Here is a 23905-nt window from a genome sequence, read left to right on the forward strand (position 1 = left end):
ATTTTAATATTCAATCAAAGTAATCCATTACTATATGTAACGACCACTTGTGATGTCCAATCAAATCCGCTTGAATAAAAAAAAAAAAAAAAAGCCCTGCCCTACAATTTTCACACTGAATATCCTGTTTCTCTTGGAAATGTCACATTATGTATGTAAAATGTGTTGCTAAGAGTTTTTTTCCCCATGTTGCATTACAAAAAATATATTTTAATGAAATGCTGTTCTTTTGAATCTTCAATTCGTCTGAGAATTCTGAAAAAAATGTATTGCAGTGTTCAAAAATATATACATTTTCAACGTTGATAATAATCAGAAATGTTTCCTGAGCAGGATTATGTGACACTGAAGACTGGAGTAATAATGCTGCTTAAAAACTCAGCTTTGATCACAAAAAGAAATTATCATTTAAAACATATTCAAATAGAACACAGTTCTTTTAAAACATAATATTTTACAATAGTTTATTTTGATCAAATAAACACAGCCTTGGTAAGCATGAGACTACTTTTAAAAATATAGTTTTTACAATATAGTCATCTTTAATGTAGACTTTTAGACTTGGAAATATATCTTAAAATTCCCAGATATTTATCCTGCACACAGCAGAACATAATTCCCTAAAACAAAACACAACCAACTATAGTCATTCAGAAATAGGACTTTATTTGGATTTTATCTGTAATAACTCTTTGGGTTGAAATCTAAATTCTTCTTTATAAACACATACAAACTTATATGGCGTGTAAACATGCAAGAGAGAGATTTCGGGTGCTCAGGAAGACGTTGGGGATGAAAAAGTTGAGGAATTCTGGGCAAAGTTGTTTCTCTGCTGGCCGCAGTGTGACCTGTGCATGCCGCAGCGGACCTCAGCTTCATTTATCAGTGGTATCATAGAGACTGATTCATTACCACAAAGCAGAATCAGTGTCTGATTGATGGTTAGACGGGGAGGCGTGTTCAAAGGTCTCCGTCCATATGAGAAGCACATCTGGGAGTGAAAGTCCACCCGGCTGACCTCATGCTGTCATGTCTTCCTCTTCTTTGCAAAACACTGAACTTTTTTGAGTTAAACACCAAAGCAGCATGACCAAGTGCACACTGAGGAATGCTTTGCCACAGGAACAATTAGTCATTTGCATTGAAAATATGAGGCAAATGTGCAACCAACCACAATTTATCATCACAGTAATCAAAGTAACACCAATATTTACCAAACATGGGAATGAAATTGAGCAATTTACATGTTTTAGTTCTCGGTGAAAGACCGTAAGGGGTAAAATAATGGCTGTTCCAAACCATAGTGAGCTGCCTACCTAGAGATTGCTGTTTTTTAGTGTCTGATTCTGATCTTACAATCAGTGCATTTGGTCCCCCTTAATAATGAATATTTAGAGCTTGTTTCCGCCACAGAATGAAAATAAAAAACTTTTTATCTCGCAATTTAGACTTTTTTAATCTCAGAATTGCATGATATAAAGTCAGAATTACGAGATATAATTCTGGATTAATCAATCAGGGTAATGCTGACATTACAACACGCAATATGTTATGTTGTAAATATCTGGGAATTTTAAGATAGAGTGCCAAGCCTGATCAAGTCTAAAAGTCTCCTTAAAAAATATGAATGTTAACAAGATTTTTTAAAAGTGATCAAAACTGATTTTTTAAGCAGCATTACTTATTAGAGTTTGTGAGATGTAAACACACAGTTCTTAGATAAAACTCACAAGTATCTTTTAAAATATTTTATTCTGTGACGGAAAAACAAACTTCCATAGTTTAGAGCAAAAAGACAATGCTTTGCAAAAATCTGATTATCACAACATGCATCCTTTTCAAATAAGGTAATTGCATTTGGATGAGAACAGGGAAAAAAAATTAATCTATCTAAATATATAAATATATTGTGTACTATAAAAAGCCATTTCAACCAGTATTTACAAACTTATTAGATTAGCGACATGCTAATGCCAAACTCATGATTCTCTCTAAGTAGCTCGATAGGGTTTGGAACATATCGTACATCAGTACGCAGCATTTCTTTGGCATACATTAATGAAACTCAAAATCAGGTTGTGTAAGGCCCTGCTTATTTATTTGCATACACTCAGACAGTGTTAAAAATACGTTTCATAGCAGTATATATAGCTCTCGCTCCATCTCTCTTTCTCCAAATCAGTGCATTAATATCCCCACAGGGGTGCTCTGCTCTGTGTGTTTGTTCCAACGCCTGCGTTTAAGGAAAAAAGGCAAACACAGAAACTAAACTGGGACAGTTGGGAAATGAGGTACACATGGTTCATTTAACACTCATGCATTGGGTTTCCCAGCCCCAGAGAAAAGCTTAGTGGTTTTCAATGTTAAATTATTCATTAGATGACACGTTCTTTAAGTTACGCTCAACAAAAAATTCAGTCTGAACTGAAGTAACAGGACGGACTCATGTCTTTCTATATACAGAGAACAAGAGATGACATCACTATCGCTCTTATATCCTTATACAGTGCACTAAAAGATCAGAAACCATAGTGGACACTATTGAGTGCACTCATTCAATCCCACAATGCACTGCAATACCAAGTGTACAACCGATATACACTTAACGGCTAGAGATGAAATGCAAAGTAGTCCTTCAAGTGGACTATATCAGTGAGCTAATAGTGAATGAGGGTATAAGGGGGCGATTTCGGACATAGCCACAGTGTAGGTCATGACAATAAGTGTCAGTATGTGGCTGACACAAAGTAACATGAATGTTCTCATACTGGCTGTGAAAAGCAAAACAAATCTCTTAAATACAAATGTCCCACATAAAATAAATACAGCATAGTTTTCCGTATTGGAACACGGCTCCAAAACGTCTCAGTTACTGTGATAATCAAACAGTAGACTCTTTAGGGCCCTCCTGGGCTGCGTTCTTGCAACCGTAGAGCCACTTTATGACACGTGCGTTTCTCTCGATAATTGAGACACCTGTAGGGATCTGCTCGGCTAGTTCCTCCTGGAAAAGCCCCTCCCCGGAGTGTCGGGAAAACTCGCTGGGCTCCGAGCCGCCGCCTCCGACGCTCCTCAGCAGCAGCGAGAGCGTGTCGATTGAACTGGCCCCTTTTAGAAAGTTCTCCGGTCCGAGCCTCTCCACCATATCCAAGTCCAATCCACAGTAGTCGAAGAAGCGTTCCTGCTCGGACATGGCTACCGAGCAACGTAATCGCAATTCTGACTTGGAGCGTTTCAAATCGGCCCGCATCCGAGGAACGACGGGCTTCCACGGATCCATGTCATTATTGTTGGGGTTCCCCATGCTGTTTCGTAAGCTGTTTATAATGCTGTTCTTCTCCTTAAATCCAGCGTTGTTGTTTTGTGTCTCCGGCGTTGAGTGCTCTCGTTCAGATTTGCTCGATCGCCTGGTCTCGTTTCCACCGTCCACAGTCTCTTTGTCATTGGACCAGGACATTCGCGAATCCCCATCTCGAGAGGAAGACGCCTTCTCTTCATTAATCACCATTTTTTGAGCCTCGTTCCTACTGTTCTTTTCACGCATGGATCCCTGGAAGAGCCGTCGCACGAAACCGTAGCCCTTGACCTCCATGTTGGTGTTGTTTTCGCCCCCACTGTCGGGACTCTTGCACTCTTTCTTTTGTCTGTAAATGACCAGGGAGTCTGGACGCAACAAGCGCTTGCCGTTGCTCCTGCGCATTATTGGAGCACTACGTGGGGCGACTAATGGAGCAATGATTGGAGTTCTTGGGGATGGGACGGGAGGCTTATTCGCATTGTTGCGATTGTTGGTTTCCACATCGGTTTCATTCTGACAGTTCTCTTTCCTGGAGTCATCCTCATTTTCATCCCTCACGAACTGCGGTGCAGAAAAAGGTGCCATTTGATTTCGCGGGGGGAGGATGGGTGTTGAAGGAGTGGACACTGTGAAGTTTCGACGGGGCACCGGAGGAGGGGTTGCACAGGGCACTAACACGGGCTCCTGTTTGGTGTTTATGACCTGTTGACTCTTGACGTACTTCGCCTTGTCTGCTTCCAGCCGCTCTACAGCGCTAATGGAGCGACCCCTACTTCCGGCATCCATCTGCCTGCGAAGGTAATCGGGCCCCTTGTTTAGGAGCCGGAGCGGAGAAGGTGAACCAACGGGAGTTAAGGGCTTCATTTTAGAGTTCTGGAAAACTGCATCCAAACAGAAAGGACAAAGCAATCACTTTGCCCTACAAAGAGAAGGAAACCCTCTGAGAAACGACCGTTTCAATGCTTCTTCAAAATCTGACGTGTCTCAGAATAGTAGCAGGATTTTGATCCATTTATAGGACCCCTATAAATGTAGATTTTTAGGCATTTTGAGAATCTGAGAGATTTAAGCGACAGAGTTGGCTGTTGGGCTTCTCTATAATTAGTCTCTTTACTGGGCGCTTTTGGAAAAGGGACAAATCTCCATGCAGGATTTACACAAATGGGCAGGGCATGGGGAAATCCTTTTACTGCAATCCAAAATCTCAAATCCCAAATGAGATGTTCCCTTCACCACAGAGTATCAGAAATATCCACCGGTCCTCGTTCTCCCTCCCTTGTTTCGTCCTTAACTTCCTCTCTTCTGTTGATCTTTTCAGAGAAGGTCGTCTTTGGGGAAGAGCGCTAATGAGCTTGATTATTTGCTTTTTGATAGCCGTCTAAGGTCTTTGGGTTGGGCTCCTATTGTCCTTCGATGTTACGGTTGGGTTGACCTATACAGCTGGCACCGGGGCACTTCAGAGTTTGATAGACGGAGGTCCTGTGCTTCTCCCTCTATACCTGGAGCCCTGTGAAAACAAAAACAGTAGAGACACAGTTTAGTCTTTTTCGCATTTCTCAAGAGAGATCTGATCTCCTGAGGCGAGGGCCATATGGCAGTCCCTGTAGCTTTTTGTGATTTGATGCAGTTGGCAGAAATGCATGTCTGGGGCCGAGGCAGTGCCATTAGCTCATGCATGGACTAAGTTGACTTCCCAATGCTTGAACTAGTCCTAAATAACCGTTCACTCGTATAAATCTGCCGTCCCACACAAATTTAGCACATTTAGCTCTAAATGACTATGCATAATACATGACATTGACATTATAATTTTGCTAGTGGAATTTTACCATTACCATCAGATGCATTTAGAAAGTCTATTAAAGGAAACCGTGACCATGTGCATACAGACTGCAGAGGTAATGGCCTTCACCATCAGCATTAGCTTAACCCACATGCCACATTTGCATTCCTTGAGGGCTTTGCTAAATAATGCATGACTGTCCATATTTCAGAGACCCCAAAATCAGCTTAAAAACATTTCCTTTAAAGATGTAGTGGGGCCATTTACTGCATTTAATTTTGAACACACTGCAGTGCCTTTTACATCTCTTCAAAACTCTACATTCCTGCTTACTAATAGAACAGCAGACTATGATTGCAAAGCAAGAATTCTAGCTTAAATAAATTTTAACTGCTTGGTTGGTTTTGAAAGGGAAGACATGATGCATCAAAGTGCTATTTTTGTACCCTCTTGCAGAAAAAAACAGCATTCTCAAGTGAATAAGTCCTTGTGACCTAATAAATGGGAAATAACTGAAGAACTCTCTTTGTTTGCCAGTTTCACTATGATGAAAAGTCATTTACTGCAACTAAAAACAGGTGTGCGTGAACTATTTTTCAGACTTAGGGAAAACGAAAATCCACTACAAAGACAAAAATCTGAAGTGGAAAAAAAGTCCCTAAGATAAAAGAGACCTCATGCACTTAAGATTACTTTCTACCATATAAATATAGCACCTCTCATGTACCTCGAACCCCCCCCTGTAGCCCTTCACCATAAATCCAGTCAAAAGGGGAACTGCAACATTTTCCAGATGTCAGACAGTCCGGGAAAAGCAGCCATTGTTTGGGAAAGTTCCGGGAAAGAATTCTGAACAGGTGTTGAGAATGAGATGGATCTAGATTTAGGGACTTTCAGAAAGTGGCAAGCAACAGGGGGTCTAAACTCAGAAAACGGCACTTGTTTAGTCAGTTGGGCTGAGCAATACAGCTTAAACAGCATCAATATTTTTCACCCTTTTGATTTTATGACATTCAAATATATATTTGCTCTAAAATGGCTTAAAACTGATTTTATTATATGAACCTTTAGTCAAACAGACTCAAAATGTTTAATGCAAAAACGTAATCTAAACTAACTTGTAATTTATATACATAAATGCATTTTTAATGCAAAATGTATAATAACAACCAGCATTTTAATGCATGCTTTTAATGCATAATAACAACCAGCAATATTTACCATCCTATATTTTTCCTAAAACATTCTAATACTTTAAAAAAGTCACAGGCAGTGACAACCGTGAACATATTTAAGCGTTAAGAACATATTTAAGAACATTACGTTTTTGAATGTATTCAGTAAAACAGATATGTTTTAACCAATTCATGGGAATTGATTAAACTTACAAACTCTACTTGTTCTTGCTGAAATTTAAATGAGACTGTATTCCCCTCCTGGGACCCAAGAGAAATTATATTTGAGAGGAAAGCATGATATGACATTAGTTATTATTATGACTCCCAATTATTACTCCCATTATCACACTTATTTACATGTTACTGACACGTTTCCCCAAGAACACATTAATTTAAAAAAATTAGATACAGGGATACATTGTATTGAATGGAAACCCCAATTGCATAACCCAATATTGCAAAAAGTAAAAGCAAAATGGTATATCTATTCATTCCATGTCTTTTCATAAGATAGTTAAGAATCACCTTAACATTGATCCCATTGCATACAATCTACTTTGTTTTCCATTTGTTTCTTATGCTCTATCAATCTAACAACATGAAAAATACTAAATTCAAAACACTTTTCAGGAGGTTAAAATATCTGTCTTATATACTTACAGGTCAAAAGAGTGTGAGATACATTGTGAATATTAGATATAATGCACAGCCCATTATGAGTTGCACATGGTTAATCATCAGGATAACCCATCAGGTCATTGTAATCGAAACACCGTGCACAAACTACTACTCAGTAGTATGTCTCATAATTATCACGCACTATTATTAGCCGAGTCTATATCACTCTCCACTCAAGGCCATTATTGGCTTGTTAATGCATTACATCAGTAATATAGATCTTTCCAAACCAGCGTGACGGCTATTTGAGTGCTGGATCGCCGTGTTTAGGACAGAAACAGGGCTAATAATAGCCGAGCAGAGGCTTATGCTATCTCTGTGAGATTTACTGACAGATAGAATAAATCGCTGGGAAATTCTCTTTCAGGCACCAAAACAAATAATAAAAGCGGGCATCCAACAACTTTCCAAACAATGGAACAAGGTTTTAATGATTCATGACTCAATCGGTTCAATTGATTCATTAAAAAGAATCACATTAATCATTCTATTTGTTCATGATCTGCATTACATATTCACATCTCAAGCTCATAACTCACCTTAAACAGTGTGAGACTAACTGAAAATATGAAAATAAACTAAGTTGCATGAGTTTGGACATTTAAAAGAAAGTTTCTGATCTACCGAAGGTCAAAACATCAGTTGCTTCACACCATCACCCAGAGCGTCCGCTCCTTTACAATGGCCTCGATTACTCTCTAAAGAGGCAAATTAGTGCCCTGAACCTTGGTCTGTGCTCCTCTCTCTTTTGAGGGCTGAACTTTGGCTCGGCTCGCGATGGCTTGTAATTAACCCCTGCTAATCCAGCCTCAATGGCTTTCCTTGCGTCTCAGTGAAGCTGGTGGGCAGGTCGTCTGCCTGCAGGGGTGGCGATAACAGCCGTCCAACAAGGTCAAAGAGAAACCAGATGTTTTCTGTCAAGCTGCATCTGAGCTATGATCAACTAAAGACTTCACGCAAAGCAGGAACGCAACCATGAAAAGGCCTCATGTCTGTTCTAGTTGAAGATTATTTAAGGGCAGGAGTTTGTTAATGTGTTGTTTGGTACAGTTTGGTGTAAACCAACCCTTAAATGATGTTCATTATATAGGGCTGCTCAATTGTGGCAAAATATAGGCCAAATTTAAAATTATGATTATTTAACAGGTTCACTCTGTGGCAATGGGGGGAAAAAAACATGCATTTACTGTTAAATCATCTTTTCCTTCAAATGAATATAACGACTAATAAACAAACAAAAAATGAATAAATGTAACAAAAAGAGTTTATGAACCCTCTGTAAACTTATCCAAAATATTTCATAAGTTTCAATGACGACAATTTAGGACAGGACTTTTTTTATTCATCTGAAAATGATTGGATAATGAATATATATATATATATATATATATATATATATATATATATATATATATATATATATATATTAAAAAGGAGAAATCACTTGACTGTTTGTATAATAAAAATAAATATTGAGATACTATTATGTTTATATATATTTTCAATTGGTTAATATTTTTCAGTTGAAGTAAAAATTGCAGTAAAAATTCTTAGTTTTTGTATTTTTTATTATTGTTTTTTTAAAGTCTGTATAGTTTTTTTTACTTCAGTTTTAGTTATTTAAGTACATTTTTTTATTTTTTTTATTTCAAGTAACAAAACGTGTTTTTTTGTTGTTAACTATAATTAGTCGGATATTTATAATAAACAATAACAATAATAATATGCAAAACTTTTTAAAAATTTTCTTCTTCCGACAGAACATATTAATCTCAGTGCCTGTATGGATTACATTAAAATGTTTTGTGAATAATGTAGTTCCAGACTATATATGAAGCCTCTGCTGTGAATTGAAATGGAAAGTTATTGCATCCAGTAGATAAAACTTTAAAGCTTGTAATCAAAAGTTTCCCCAAACGCGCCTGTCCCACCCAGTCTGAGCAGCCCAATTACACACAAACGTCCCGTGTTGGATATGAAACTACAAAAGGTCCAGGACGTCCATCACGGACCAGATCCTGCATTATTTATGGCTGTAGACAATAGACCCCTCTGGCTCTGGAGATGAGAGGCTGGACTGAATGCCGTGGCTCATTAGTAAGAAAAACAGAGCGAAAGAAAACACACGACAATAAAACTCAACAGACACAAACACTCTTCACAACACAAAGGCAGAGCTAGCATATATCTCCTCACACAGACCGCTCTTGAGAGCCATTATGTGGTTGATGTATGATGGGTGGGGTGATGGACTGGCATACAGGCCACAGGAGGGTCACAAGGGAGATCTTTAAAACATAACAGACCCCCCTAAACCCTCTCCAAATGATGTGGTGGACACTTAACTGACCCTATTGTCATTCAAACGTGGCCAATGAGTCGTGGATTGCCGGAGACTTTCGTGGGCTTGTCAAATGATCACTGTTTACACCTGGCATTAACGCCCGTCTCGGCTGATCCGATCACAATTGCTCCGCGGTGAATACAGGTGTAAATGGGCCCTGCCTGGGACGTCCTGAGATCCAATCACTCAAACTGTGTTATTTTAGTTTCAGGCCTAAAAATAAAAATCGATTCATCGCACGGCCCTAGATCATTCCAACATTTTTTAGAAATTATTGGATAATGAAAACTGTGTGACATTATTATATTATTATTATGATATCCCCCCCCCCCCCTTGATTTTCTTCGGGACAAATATAAATTGTATTTTTATTTATTTTATTCCAATGGAAAACAATGACACCTCACTGTTATATATGCTTTATATTTTAGTGTCATTGAAATATTATCACTTTATTATATTATAAATTTCTATTGTTTTTACTAATTTGAATTTATTTATTTATTTTAGTACAGTTCAACTAAGTGAAACTAAGTTCATTTTGGTTACTACCTAAAATAAAAAAAGAAAGAATAAAATAAGTTTACGTTTTTATTTAGAATTTTATTTCAAGTATAATTTTTAATCTCAAAAGCCATAGCCTATAATAATAATTATAATAATAATAATAATAATAATAATAATAATAATAATAATAATAATAATAATATATATATTTAAATATTTTTAAATGATCATAAATTAAACTTGAGCACCTATACTTTAACTTTTCATAAATGAAACAAATTCCCCTCCAAAGTTTTTATTATTGTAAAAAAAATATTCCCATTATATGTAAATCCATAGTTAAAATGCAAATGTATTTTAAAGGTGTTTTGACCTATAAAGTAACCATTGAGCTAAAACAGTTTCTTTGGTCTTGTAACTGAAAATATCTGCGAATCCTCAAATCATTAACACAGAGCTCAATGTGAATGTGTGAATGAATTACAGGTGTGTAGTTCTCAAACTTATCATCTATTCAGACGCTCACACCAGGAGAAAATCAATTTAAGATAAACACTACTGTAAAAATCTGTGTGTAGGAAAAACATGCTCCTGTTGTGTGTGGTGCATTTGTTCAGCACGCTCGCCTTCTGCCGATGTGTCCGCTCTATCTTATCACATTTACTTGCTTTAATTAGTCGTCTGTTAATGCAGCACTTTCCATCTCTCCTCACTTAAGTCGGATTCAACAACCGTAACAAGCCAAATGTAGGTTCTCACGGTCATTTACCACTCTCACTTTGACACTTTGAATTTTTTGATTTAAATAATGTAATGTAAATAAAAGTATTGAATCCTTAATTTTCCAGAAGAGTCTTTAGTTTTATCAGCTGTATAAAAGACAGATATGCTGTACCGATTCTTTCAGAAAACAACAGAGAAAACACACACACACACACACACACACACACACACACACACACACACACACTGATGTTTTCGTAGTCTAAAAACAAAATGACAGCGCCGATGGTGGCTCCCCTAAACCGAACAAAGCTCTCTGATGGACAGCTCTCGTTCTCGCTCAAGGAATCCCGCCCTTCATGACGTCATACAGGGCCATACTAAAAAAAACAACTTTCAGAAACTTATACGAATCCTGAAAGAGTGTTTTTGGCACAGAAATACTCATTCGTCCAACTCGTTTTTTAAAATATTGCCATATTTAGCATGAGAATCAACTCTTCAACCGTGTAAATAAGGCAGAATACTAGCCTAGAAATCTAGACGCACCCTAGCGGCAGCAAATTTAATTTGCCCGCGAGTGTCGTCTAGGAACTCTCAATACCCTTCTGAGCTGTATTCCTCACAATCTGGACGGGCCAATCACATCGTGTATAGAGGGCGGGGCCATAATGACGACGGCCGAGTTGCGTTTGCGTGCTTCTAGTAAACACAGAAACTGGCGAACGGCGGTCTTTCGAATCAGCTCTGACCGCGACTCTGGAAGACTTGGAGTTAAGCTTTTCTCTGAGAAAAGAACAAAGAACGGCACTGAAGTCATTCTTAAAAAGGGAAGATGTGTTCGGAGTTTTGCCGACCGGATACGGCGAATGTTTAATCTGTCAACGAGCGCCGCTTCACCTTCGTTGCTCTGGTTGGTGTAGCGCTATCCTATCGCGTGCAGAGGGAGTTTGAAAGACAACCGTTTATCCGCCCCTCAGATTGAGCTGTCTATGGTGAGTTTCCAGACCAAACATCTTGATGTGGGTCTGGCTTGTCAGGCTAGCAGAATACATGAAATGGCATTAGACCCCCATTTAACTCACTTTGGATGAAAGTGTGGCTCACGTCTTTTTGCTGTGAAATCTTTACTGATTTAGATCCAGTAAATATCGCTTTTATATTGGTAGTAATATAGCAATGGACATTTATTGGACTGAAGCAGCTCAGGTTTACTTGATTATCCATACATATGTATATTTTTGTAAAAAACCTGTATCAAATATGATCGTTTGGTTTTTGAGGAGCATTTATTTGTTCATCTCAATCATCATTGTATTGCATTGCATTATATGTTATATGATTTATCATAAAACTAAGAATTTAAATATCATTTTACTAAGACATGATTGGTAGATGTAGAGTGACGACTGATAATTGATATGATTTTATGCGAGTAGTTTTTGTCCATATGAATATCAGCATCTGCACCAAATTGCGTGTTTGTTCAGTTTAGGACTCTGAATTAAATCTGTTTTTCCCTCCATATTCTCACTATATCATATGACTCCAGCCAATATCAATTATGACATACAAAACATATGCAGATCATTTTTTTAAATGGAAAAAATATTTAATGAACTGTTTAATTCCATTTGGACTATTATCTCGTATTTCAGGCATTACAGGGTTAAGATGCAGCGTAAAGGCGTTAACGCATCACATCAGTGGACTTTACCCTGCTTTTCCATTAGTTACGTCATAAACAGCTTTGGGTCTGTTTTTTATGCCACACAAGCCTGATAAAGGCGCTATATATTTCCCCAGTGTAACACAAAAAACTCCTCTGAGTCTTCAATAGGAGCATGAGACCTGGACTCCATCCAGCTCAGTGCCGGAAAGTTAAGGCAGGAAGTGAAGGAGTTGCCTTGAGCCATGAGTGAGGTGCTAAAGGTTGTGCACGTCTATTACAGCCCAGGAAAAACACAGAGGCATGGGCACGTCTTGCTTTTCCTGAGAGAAAAGCACAAGTTTTGTGTGTGCAAAATGAAAGGAAAGGCGAGGTTAATGGCTGCACGATATTAAAATGAAACGGACTGCAATATTCTGTTCTTCTGAGATATATATTGCAATATATCAAACAAATGATTTTGTTTAAGAGTGCATCTGCACAGAACATACAAAATAATTTCATAATAAGAACCAAAAAAGAAGATGTTTCTGAAGCACAAAACACTTAATGAATGCTTTGGGGGGAAATGTGGGTTTTCATACTTGGGTTTACTCTTTACACGAACCAACTCAAACTATAAAGTTAACAGTTTTTAATTTTACATTTTAAACTCTTTCCATTTGAGTTTTCATAGGCCACATTCACAGTTTTTAACCAGTTTAATATGACTCAAATAATAATTGTTATGATTTTACTGTATATTAAAAAATAAATATATTGTATTGATACTACTGTACTATAAAATAAAAATGGATTCATATATATTCTTTATTTTATGGATAAAATTACAATATTAATATTTATACCATACTTTATTTTCAAAATGTACTTTCTTTAATTTATTATGTATTATATATATAATGTTATATACGCTATATATAACCTTTTTATTTTACTGTAAAATTACAATAATACATTTTCTAAAAAAATCTATTTTTTTAAACGTATACAGTGAAGCTTTTATTTTAGTGAAGCCAGCAAACAAATAAATGCGCTGCCCGTTTGTCGTATGTTCATTTACACGCGTGCCGCTAACAGCTTCCCAGAACGACTGAAAATGATAAACTGTATGATTACATGTAAATGTAACATTGTAACGCGCTTCACTCTGAAACCAGTAGCATATATATTTACAATCAAACCAAAATGCATTCAGACACCTTCAACGTTTTCTCACATTATTACTGTTTATTTGTTTAAAAAATGGTAATAAAATATGACAAAAACTCAGTTAAACTGTGTCAAAACAAATGTATCTTGATAATATCAGATCACTGATAGATAGTTATGTAATGGATTACAATCAACCAATCAGCTGTTAAATTTCAGATGATACCAATTCAGGTCAACCAATGAACAAGCAATGCTTCATTTTGTTCAGTCTGTGGTGTAAAAGGTCGCATTAGCAATTAAAGAAAAAACACTTCAGTAAAACATGGTCACCTCTAAGTGTCGAAATGATTTTGGTCCCAAATTATTATCAGTTTTACTGATAGTCACTGTACGAGGTATTTTTAGGTATAACATGTCACAGTTTACTTTATTTTGCAATCCTCACTTACACACTTTAAAAAATGCTGGGTTAAAACAACCCAAGTTTGGTTGAAAATGGACAAACCCAGAAATGGGGTTGTTTGAATGGGTCCATTCAATGGGTTCAAACAACCCAATTTCTGGGTTTGTCCATTTTCAACCCAACTTGGGATGTTTTAACCCAGCATTTTTTTGAGTGCACAAATGAACTATAGTGTCCTGCAAACACTTTAAAAAATGATATCTGGTGTCTTGAATCATTTTTGGTTTGACTGTACTTCTAAAGTATTTGATATATAGCTAATGCATACTTTTTTCATGTCTAAGTCAGCGGTTTGTGGCTAGAATAAGATAGACATTGTGCTGCAAGAGACTAACTTTATCCAAACTAAAGCTAGAGAGTCTCTGCAAAGGACTGCTGTCGGAGATTGTCTAAATTATTAATATCTGAATCCAGTCCAAATATTCACTGCAGAATTGTAAATCTGCCTAATATTACTATGCATATAAAGTTTACACAGGGAGTTTGGTTCACTTACTGTGCCCATAACAAAGGTTTGCCATATGAAAGTTCTCTTATAAAAAGCACCTGACGTAAAATACTAAGTTAATATATTCTGGGCATGTAAAGGTGAAGCCATTTGATCACAGGCTGCCTTTTACAGACTGTCAGTGAAGCAAGGGGTAAAAAAAGAGCTATTTAAATGCAGTATTTCAGCTGATCAGATTACATTACGGATAAGTCTTAACTTGATTGACATGATCCAGAAAAAACTGCTCTCATGGGATAAACGTGATAAAAGTTGTTCAGTTTATTCCTCCAGAGCCTTGTTTTCTCAGATAAACTGGCTGTGTTTTCACAGCACTTGCCAGACACATGTTAAAGTCACCGCAGACCCAAGTGTTAACAGCAAAGGTTCAAACAAACGTGACTTGTGATGGGGTCAGATGGTGATGGGCTGATGGGGGAGGGATCCAGTCCTCCTGTCTAACAACAAGCCATCAAATGGGACACAACAATTCTGAACCCTATTATCGCTCAATGACAGCAAACACAAAACACAACCAGTGATATTGCATTGATTACCCATTGTGTTTACAAGAGTGACCTGAATCTAACCTATAAAAACTCTAAACAAATCAACAGATGCACTATATTGCCAAAAGTTTTGAGACGCCTGCCTTTACATGCACATGAACTTTAATGCCATCCCATTCTTAATCTGTAGGGTTTAATCTGGAGTTGGTCCACCCTTTGCAGCTATAACAGCTTCAACTCTTCTGGGAAGGCTTTCCTCAAGGTTTAGGAGTGTGTTTATGGGGATATTTGACCATTCTTCTAGAAGCTCATTTGTGAGGTCAGGCACTGATGTTGGACGAGAAGGCCTGGCTCTCAGTCTCCGCTCTAATTCATCCCAAAGGTGTTCTATCAGGTTGAGGTGCAGGCCAGTCAAGTTCCTCCACACCAAACTCACTCATCCATGTCTTTATGGACCGGCGCTTTGTGCACTGGTGCGCAGTCTTGTTAGAACACGAGGGGGCCGTCCCCAAACCGTTCCCACAAAGTTGGGAGCATGAAATTGTCCAAAATGTATTGGTTAGCTGAAGCAATATGAGTTATTTTCACTGGAACTAAGGGGCCAAGCCCAACCCCACACTATAATCTCCCCATCACCAAACTTTACACTTGGCACAATGCAGTCAGGAAACCCATTCCATGAAGCTCTCTACACACTGTTCTTGAACCAATCTGAAGGCCACACAAAGTGTGGAGGTCTGTAGCTATTGACTTTGTTGAAAGTTGGTGACTTCTGCACACTGTGACCCTCAGCATGTGCTGATCCCAGTCTGTGATTTTACGTGGCCGTACACTTCATGACTGAGTTGCTGATGTTCCCAACTGCTTCCACTTTGTTATAATGCCATTACCAGTTGAGCAAGGAATATTTAGTAGTGAGGAAATGTCAGGAATGGACTTATTGCACAGGTGGCAGCCTATCACGGTCCCACGCTTGAGTTCACTGAGCTCCTGAGAGCGACCCATTCTTTCACTAATGTGTGTAGAAGTGTCTGCACGCCTAGTGCTTGATTTATACACCTGTGGCCATGAAGGGACTATACACCTGAATTCAATGATTTGGAGAGGTGTCTCAATACTTCTGGCAATATAGTGTGTGTGTGGGAGAGTTAATATTCAAATAAAAGCAATTCTATCTATACCTATACTTCTCAGACTTTGCTCTTTCATACCTTAGAAACTACATGAAGTAATGAGTTTTAAGTTTGGTATGAATTTCTCCTCTACTAAAAATAAATCGAAATCCAAGCTCTCAATCACTCACAAAGGCCATGTGATTCACTGCCATTTCTTCTTGCTTCATAACCTCCACCGAACCTGTCAGCTGTCTTTTCTCATTAGCCGCTAGTCTGGCTCGTTGGCCACAAACAGGCCCAAAGTGCCACAGAAATAGCCCCTAATCTCCCCTCAAGCCCCCCCACCACATCAGCAAAGCCAGCGTTGAGTTGAGGGAAAGATCATTGGTTACCGGCCCTGTCAGAACAATGTCTTGTGAGCGTGACAAAGGATACAAGCCCCTTCATGTGCGATGAAGGATCCGGGCGGCAGCGCTAGGTCTGATTGGACCTGGCAGGACGGCCGTGCGACCTAGCCGAGCCGAGGACAATTAACGAGATGTGCGACTATGAGCGACCCGCTCACACAGCTGTCGGTTGGACCGGCGGGGATGTCCCATGAGCATCGGGATTCATCCATTTAATATTTATTCTAAAGGGAGTAAATAAATCATGAAGGGAAAAAAGAATAGATGACTATAGGGAGTGAAATGCATCAGACAGCCCATTAAACACACATAAATATGGAAGATTGTTACCACCACAGAATAAAACATTTTAAAAGATAATTGCAACTTTTTATCTCACAATTCTGACATTTTCTCAGAATTGCAACAACTTGCAATTGTGAGTTTAAAGTCCAATTCTAAGGGGAGGTTTTTCGCAGAATTTTGACTTTATATCTCAGAATATTTATTTGATATCTCACAATTCTGACTTCATAACTTGCAATTGCAATTTTGTATTTTTGTATTTTATTTTTTTATTCTGTGGCGGAAACAACCTTCTATATATTTCCGCCATGGAATAAAACATTTAAGAATAATTTGACTAAATCTCACAATTTATATTCAGGAGAAAAAATAACTCAGATATGCGAGATATAAACGAAACAAAAAGTTGCAATTACCTTAATAGGTTACCACTAGGGATGAACCGATATGAACATTTTGGCGACAACCGATAATTCTTTATATTTGAAAGTCGATAACCGATACAATGGCTAATAAATCGAAATCCAGATTTGTATATATTTTTCTGAGAGCCTGATTATAAAAACAAAAGTCTCTCCATTAAAAGCCATGTCCCAGGCAGACAATATTTTTGTTATAATTTTATTTATCCTATATGACAGATTTGCGCTGCACGTTACATTGAACTTTTTTTTTTCTTTTTGAAGTGATTAAAATCATATCTCAAGCAATTAAAAACCATCATGGTGAACAGTGCGCATCGGAAGTGTCTCAGCTGAAGGAAATAATACATACTTTATTGGCTTTTATATATCGGCCAAATGTTCTTATTAGGCTGATAACAATAATATTAAAAATAAACGTATATCGGCCGATACCGATATGGTGGCCAATATATTGTGCATCCCTATTTATAACTTATAAAAGTCTGATTTATGAGATATAAACTTTTTGTTTTAGTTCTGTGGAGCAGATATACAAATATAAAAGGTGATGTCAAAATCTGCAGGACCTTCAGCCTCTAATTGGTAACCTGAGCTTCACGCTGTTAACACACAGCCACACATTAGCGCTACAAATGCGAAGTTTCCTTTTGGGGAAATGACTGTTTACGTGATTGCACTCAAATGGCTGAAAGAAGAGCATTTGGCTTTATGGAGTTAAAAACATAAAACAAAACAGCTGCTGCCTTTCCGTCCTGGACCCATAAAAGACATTTGCGGGATACAGTATCACAGGAATTGAGACTGATGTGGTCACACTGGTATGATTATGTGTTTTTTTGTGGAATCTCTGAGAAGGAAAAGGCCAGGAAAACAACTGGTCAGAAGTGTGTTCTCTACATAGGGTTCACTTCCAGTCAGTAGGGGTTTACCGCATCAGCCGGAGTGGCTCAGCACTCGCATACAATCTGACAAAGGTCATTGTACGTGGCCCGTGGGCTTCTCTTCTGTGTTTTGAGCGTCCGCCCCAATGGTGATCTAAGTCCTTTCACATTTATTCATCTCAAAGTGGTTGTCAGCACCTCAGATGAGATGCAGCCAGCTCAGATATGCTACTATATATAGTAAAAATATATAAAAAATGTACATGTATATAAAAAAAACAGTCATAGTGAACATTAAGATCTGCGGTGGTGCTGCCACTAAGCCAAAGAGTATGGAAGCTTTTTCCACCACAGAATAAAATATAAAAAAGGTAATTGCATCTTTTTATCGCACAATTCTCATAATTGAGTTTGTATCTCATAATTCTGACTTTATAACATGCGTTTGATAAATATAAAGTCAGAATTGTGAAACGTAAACTTGCAAAGGCAGTAATCTTTTCCCTCTGAATTGGATTTATATCTCATAATTGTGAGAAAAGAAGTCATTGCGAGATATTAATTCAAAATTGTGAGATAAAAAGTCAGAATTACAAGAGATAAAGTCAGAATTGCGAGATAAAAAGTCACGATTATCTTTTCATTTACGTTTTAATACGTGGCGGAAACAAGCTTCCATAAGAGAGAGCCGTTGACATGAAACAGCTTCACAAACAGTCTTTTTAACCACAGAGGATTATTATTTCTGTGTTACAGTAATTTAAATGATCCCAGAAGTACTGTGATAAAAGTTTGGATTTAAACACTGATGTCTACCGTGAATCCTGTCTCTGATCATAAAAAGCATGTATTCAGTGCACTTCTGGGCATGGTTTGGATCTAATGCATTCAGCAACACTGCAAAGAGTTTGTGTTAGTTTGCCAGTAGATACTGGACGGCAGTGCACCCTACACCATCACAAAACATCTGCAGAGGAGCGTCGTAGCCCTCAGCATCATGCTGGTGTTTACATTTTGCATGCATCTGCACATCACAGAGATGACACTGCCTTAGACACGTGTTGATCCTATTTTGGGCTTTAGAAGACAATACACCAGTATGAAGAGACCTCACTTATGGTTCAAGGACAGGTGAAATCCCTGCGTTTGGTCTACTTCGTTTGAGTGTTTAGACTGCTTGTGAGTGGTTAATACTGCTGACCTTGTGGAAAGTTAGTGCATGGTCTGTGCACGTAACCCAAGTAAAACCCTTTGGTGGGGTAGGGTTACGAGCATTACCATATCCATTTACACGTAACAATGCATTAAAGCCTCTTAATTACTAGGAAAATTGGATTTGTGTCCATTTTATTAGGCTACTGCGTCAGCCATTTCCAAGAAACACATGTGGTCACCTCACTTTCCTCTACCTGAAGTAAGTTCATTCTTTTGTTTAAAGCTTGTCCTACAACACCAACTCCCCCTCATAACTCTCTTGCGATGTGCAAATCTAAGGTAATAAACTTACATAATTTCCCATTTAGTCTACATGAAAGCAGAGGTCATACTCCAGAATGCAGAGACAGTTCCCTCTCTAAAAATTATGTATTTCTGAATTTCCAAAAGATAGAACTTTCTCCAGTATTACTTTCTTTTTTCTCTCTGTTTAATGCGCAGAAATAACCGTGGCTCTGTTTCAAAACCTAATGAGCGGTTTTGGTGCCTTATAATTGCATCCTCGCCGACTGTATGAGTGGACCTCAGAACCTACAGTCATGAAACACTTCCTTCTTTTTCCAATGCAGTAGATGACGGTATGGGAATTTAGTATCAGCTAGTCATTATTATTGCAGTTAGGTTTGGTCCCGCTAGAGGCGCAGGAATTGTTAGCTTTAAAGGGATAGTTTACCCCAAAATCATTATTTACTCACTCTCAAGTTGTTCTAAAACCTGTATTAATTTCATTCTTCAGGCCAGGGAGAGTAAATGATGACAGAATTTTCATTTTAGGGTAAACTATCCCTTTAAGAATAAAAATGTAGCCTATTCTAGAACACGTTTACATAAATACATTTATATTGAGTAAATTATCAACCAGACTAACGAAGCTATAACAGAGATTAATATTCATTCATTTGCAGACTAAATAAAAATCAGTCATTAAAATGTACAGCCTATAGTTAATTATAATGTAAACGCGTTCTACTTTACATATGCAAATTACATTAAAGCACCAAAACATTTCGTTTTCTAAACTGTCAATATTATTAAACTCATGCACTAAATAGTTTCTGTAAACTAGCTATATCTCATATGGTAGCCTATGAGAAAAAAACGGACCTATTAATTTATTTATCTTTCTTATCCACTTAAACCTCAACGAAAGCTGCAGTGACATCAATTATTTATAGAAAACAAAAACAACAATTCATACCTCAAACTGGACTTAAAATATGTTTTAAGATCAATGTCCGTTTATATTGAATAAACACAAACTCCGCTGTTTGTTTACACAGACTCCTGACGAACACGCATTTATGCCAAAATGACTCTGTGAATTAAAGTCGCAATAAATGCTGCATGAACATTATCTGATCGGATATTTAGTCACTACTCATACATTCAGGATTATTTGCGCTCACCGTGTGTTGTGATCCGTATCCACATGTGAAAGCTCCGGTAATCTCCGTGTACTGTCCAGCACGAGCGGTGTCGAGCGCGGCTCATTGGTCTGTGAATCTGAACTGAATGCCGGAGGAGCGTTTGTGAGCCTCGTGGATGTACCGGGATCATCCCACTGTGGGCGGGCAGGTATGAGTGTAAACTGACCCCACCACAAACACGACAGCAGAGAGATTGTTTGGTGGATTGATCTGCACTAAAACGCAACATTCTTGAGACATCAGTGTTTAAATAGATTTAGATCTGAATACTGGCGACAAGCACTGTCATTGCATTAGATATCAAGCCACAATATCAAGTTTTCACAGTATTTCTCAGGATGAGGTTCACAAACCTTAAAAGCAACTACAAATGTGTTTCTGAACCTTTCCCTGCTGAAAAACAAACAAATAGCTAAAACCAGCCTCAGCTGGTTGGGTGGTTTTTAGCTGGTCAAACTGGGAGACCAGTTAAACACCAGTTTGGCAAGCCAATTTAAACCAGCTATTTTTTAGCTTAAACCAAATAAGACCAGCCTAGGCTGGTTTTAGCTGTTCTCCCCACCCCCAACAGTTCACAAAAAAAGGTACACTAATTGCAAGCAATTGTAAAAAAAAAAAAAAAAACGTTTGTATCTCAAAAGTTTGTATCACTGAGAAAATAAGTCAGTATTGTGTGATATAAATTCACAATTGCAAGAAAAGTCAGAATAGGGAGTTTACAACTCATACCTTTTCTGACTTTAGTTTATATCTCACATCTGACATTACATCAGACAATTCTGACTTTATACCTTGCAATTCTTACTTTATAACCTGTCAGTTTTTTTTCTGTGGTGGAAACAAGCTTCCATACTACCATACTTGTCCTTAAAAAAGACAGAGGTTAAAAGATAGGCTACAAGCTCATGTTTTTGTAAATAGCTATTATTGGGTTTATAAAATGGAATGATTAGCCTAGTTTGTGGGCAGAATTCTCTGAAATCTGATTTTGAAATGCTAAAACAAAACATCTAGAGTTGAAAATGATGGCAAAATGTATTCCACCACTTTGTGTTTGTGGTGTTTTTGCGAAAAAAAGAAAAAAGAAAAAAAAATAGTAAGTTTATGCAGGCATCCTCCTAGAACTTGAAGGGGAGCAGACTTCATATATCCTATATTACGAAGATAATCAATTACACTCAGCAAAATTTCATCTATCATCTAAATACTGTTTTGTTTTGCAAAACAGTATAACTGGTAGATAACTGGATGGTGAATAGATAACTGCAGATAAATGGATAACCATGATAAGCTATCAGCAACGGCTCCTCCTCCAGAAAACATTACTCAGAAGAAGCTCAGCGCTGGGTGTCCGTCTACGTCTGAGCATGCTGTTCACACAGTAATGAAGAGAAACGTTAAGATTAGATTAGTCTTCAGTGTTTGCTGAACCTTGCTCCATAATGTTTTTGGGAATGAGATTGCATAAAGGTACCCTGCAGGGATCGTCAGGATTATCAGTGGTGGGAGACAGACAGGTCAAAGTGGGAGAGGACAGAGACTCAGAGAGTGCATTTACACATTTATAATTTCATAATTCATTCCTAATGGAGGATACACGGGTTATAGTAACTATAACCATAAAAGCATTTGCGTTATTTGAAATAAAATAAACATTAACTGCGCTCCATCCACACAGAAACTCTTAAAGGCACAGTATGTAATTTTCGCTAATAGAGGTCGTTATTCAAAATAAAGGCATAGCTTGATGACACCTTGATTTCACGGGATTATGAGAGATGTTGTCTTCACCTCTACAGCTGGTGGAAAAGAATCCGATGGGATTCGGGCAGAAATCAAATACATGGATGAGCTAATATATTGCAGATTTATTAACGTTACTGGGGCTGGAGAGATTGCTAATGAGAGACTAATGTGAGCCTTCCCGAAAGATGTCACAGACCAGCGCTTCCACTTCTTCCGCTTGTGTATGTGGGGTAACGGTTTTATCAGATTATATACATTTGAGTGTGTTGAAAGATATGTTTTAGTGCTACTCTGTGCATTCGCTCTGCACTACGAGACTGTTCTCACTGCAGTTAGAGATCGATATTCGGCATGGTAAAACATGGTACTCGCGGTTAATCAAGAAACAATAAGATTACCTGTTTTGAGCTGTATAACAATGATTCGTTTTCTGTCGATAAATGATCCAAACAGTTGCTCACCTGTCTAATAAAACACATCACATATTAAAGCAGCTTTGGTGTTTTCATGGTTTCTACAAAATAAAACCATGGAAGTATGGCACTCATGTCTTTTGAACATGATCAAGCGTTCTAAAAACACACACTCAATTAGTATTTCTGTCATGACGACTCTTGAAGTGTTTGGCATGGAAATGGATATGATAATGTTAATATGTTTGGCTTTGATGGAATAACCTTCTGTTGGCATGCAGATATGCTGATTCAATACAAACCCAACAGATCACTCAGATCAGCAGGATCAAGTCAGTTAGAAATACCAAGAGTTCACTCAAAGCAAGGAGAGTCTGCCTTTAGCTATTATGCCAGCCGTAGTTGAACCAGCTTCCTGAACAGATCAGATGTGCTCCAACAGTAGCCACATTCAAATCCAGACTCAAAACGCACTGTGCCACTGTACGTCCGACTGATGGCACCCTATCTTATCTGTTTATTATTTTATAATTCTTTTATTCTTTTATAATTGCTTTAGTTTACCTTTGTTCTTATCTTTGGTTATTGTTATTTTATATGATCATTTGAGTTAAATATGATGAGTGAAAACTGGGTTTGATGGAAATAGTAAGTTAAGGTCTGAGTATGTGTAAATCTGAGGAGGGTATGATGAGCGAAAATGGGTTTAACATGAAGGTTCCTAAGTAAAAATCAGGGTAAAGTGATTAAAATGGATGTTATGAACGTGTTTGAGAAAGAAATGAAGGATAGGTGTTCATGTACATGTATGTAGGCTGTAAACTGAAGGATGTTTTATTTTTATTTCAGACCACTATTGTGGATCTGACCTTTGTTTTATTTATTTATTAAAGGGTTACTTCAGCGATTAGCATATGGCTTTGTATCAGTAGAAACCCTGGAGAATATTCAAATTATTGTGCTTTCCCCCCTCATATCTCCCTGAGATAAGAGATTTATGCATTTTATTTCTGGAAAAATTCCTCCTATGATGCAAAATGACGATTTTTGCATCATAGGAGGAATGTTTGCCCAGAGGCTAAAGACTACAGCCAGCAGAGGGAGCCATTTCTGCATGTTTTGAATCCAGCATTGGGGGATGGGAGATAACACTCAGCTTGCAGGGAGAGCTCAGCTTGCAGACAGGATCATTTAAAC

At 37.8% G+C, this 23905-nt stretch overlaps 1 protein-coding gene and 1 long non-coding RNA gene across 2 annotated transcripts in view; one reads left to right on the plus strand and one right to left on the minus strand.

Annotated features, from left to right (window-relative positions):
* The window catches only part of LOC137083551 (uncharacterized), a 67584-nt gene that overhangs the window by 22915 nt on the left and 20764 nt on the right, over positions 1 to 23905 (plus strand). The gene's annotated exons all lie outside the window — the stretch shown is intronic.
* fam110d (family with sequence similarity 110 member D) lies at positions 669 to 20679 on the minus strand. Its single transcript, XM_067449508.1, has 2 exons — positions 20529 to 20679; positions 669 to 4805 (listed from the first exon to the last, which is right to left on the minus strand). The coding sequence occupies exon 2, from the start codon at positions 4160 to 4162 to the stop codon at positions 2882 to 2884; it is 1281 nt and encodes a 426-aa protein (XP_067305609.1). The 5' UTR covers positions 4163 to 4805; positions 20529 to 20679; the 3' UTR covers positions 669 to 2881.

Source organism: Pseudorasbora parva, chromosome 7, assembly GCF_024679245.1.
Source record: "Pseudorasbora parva isolate DD20220531a chromosome 7, ASM2467924v1, whole genome shotgun sequence".
Taxonomy (NCBI): domain Eukaryota; kingdom Metazoa; phylum Chordata; class Actinopteri; order Cypriniformes; family Gobionidae; genus Pseudorasbora; species Pseudorasbora parva.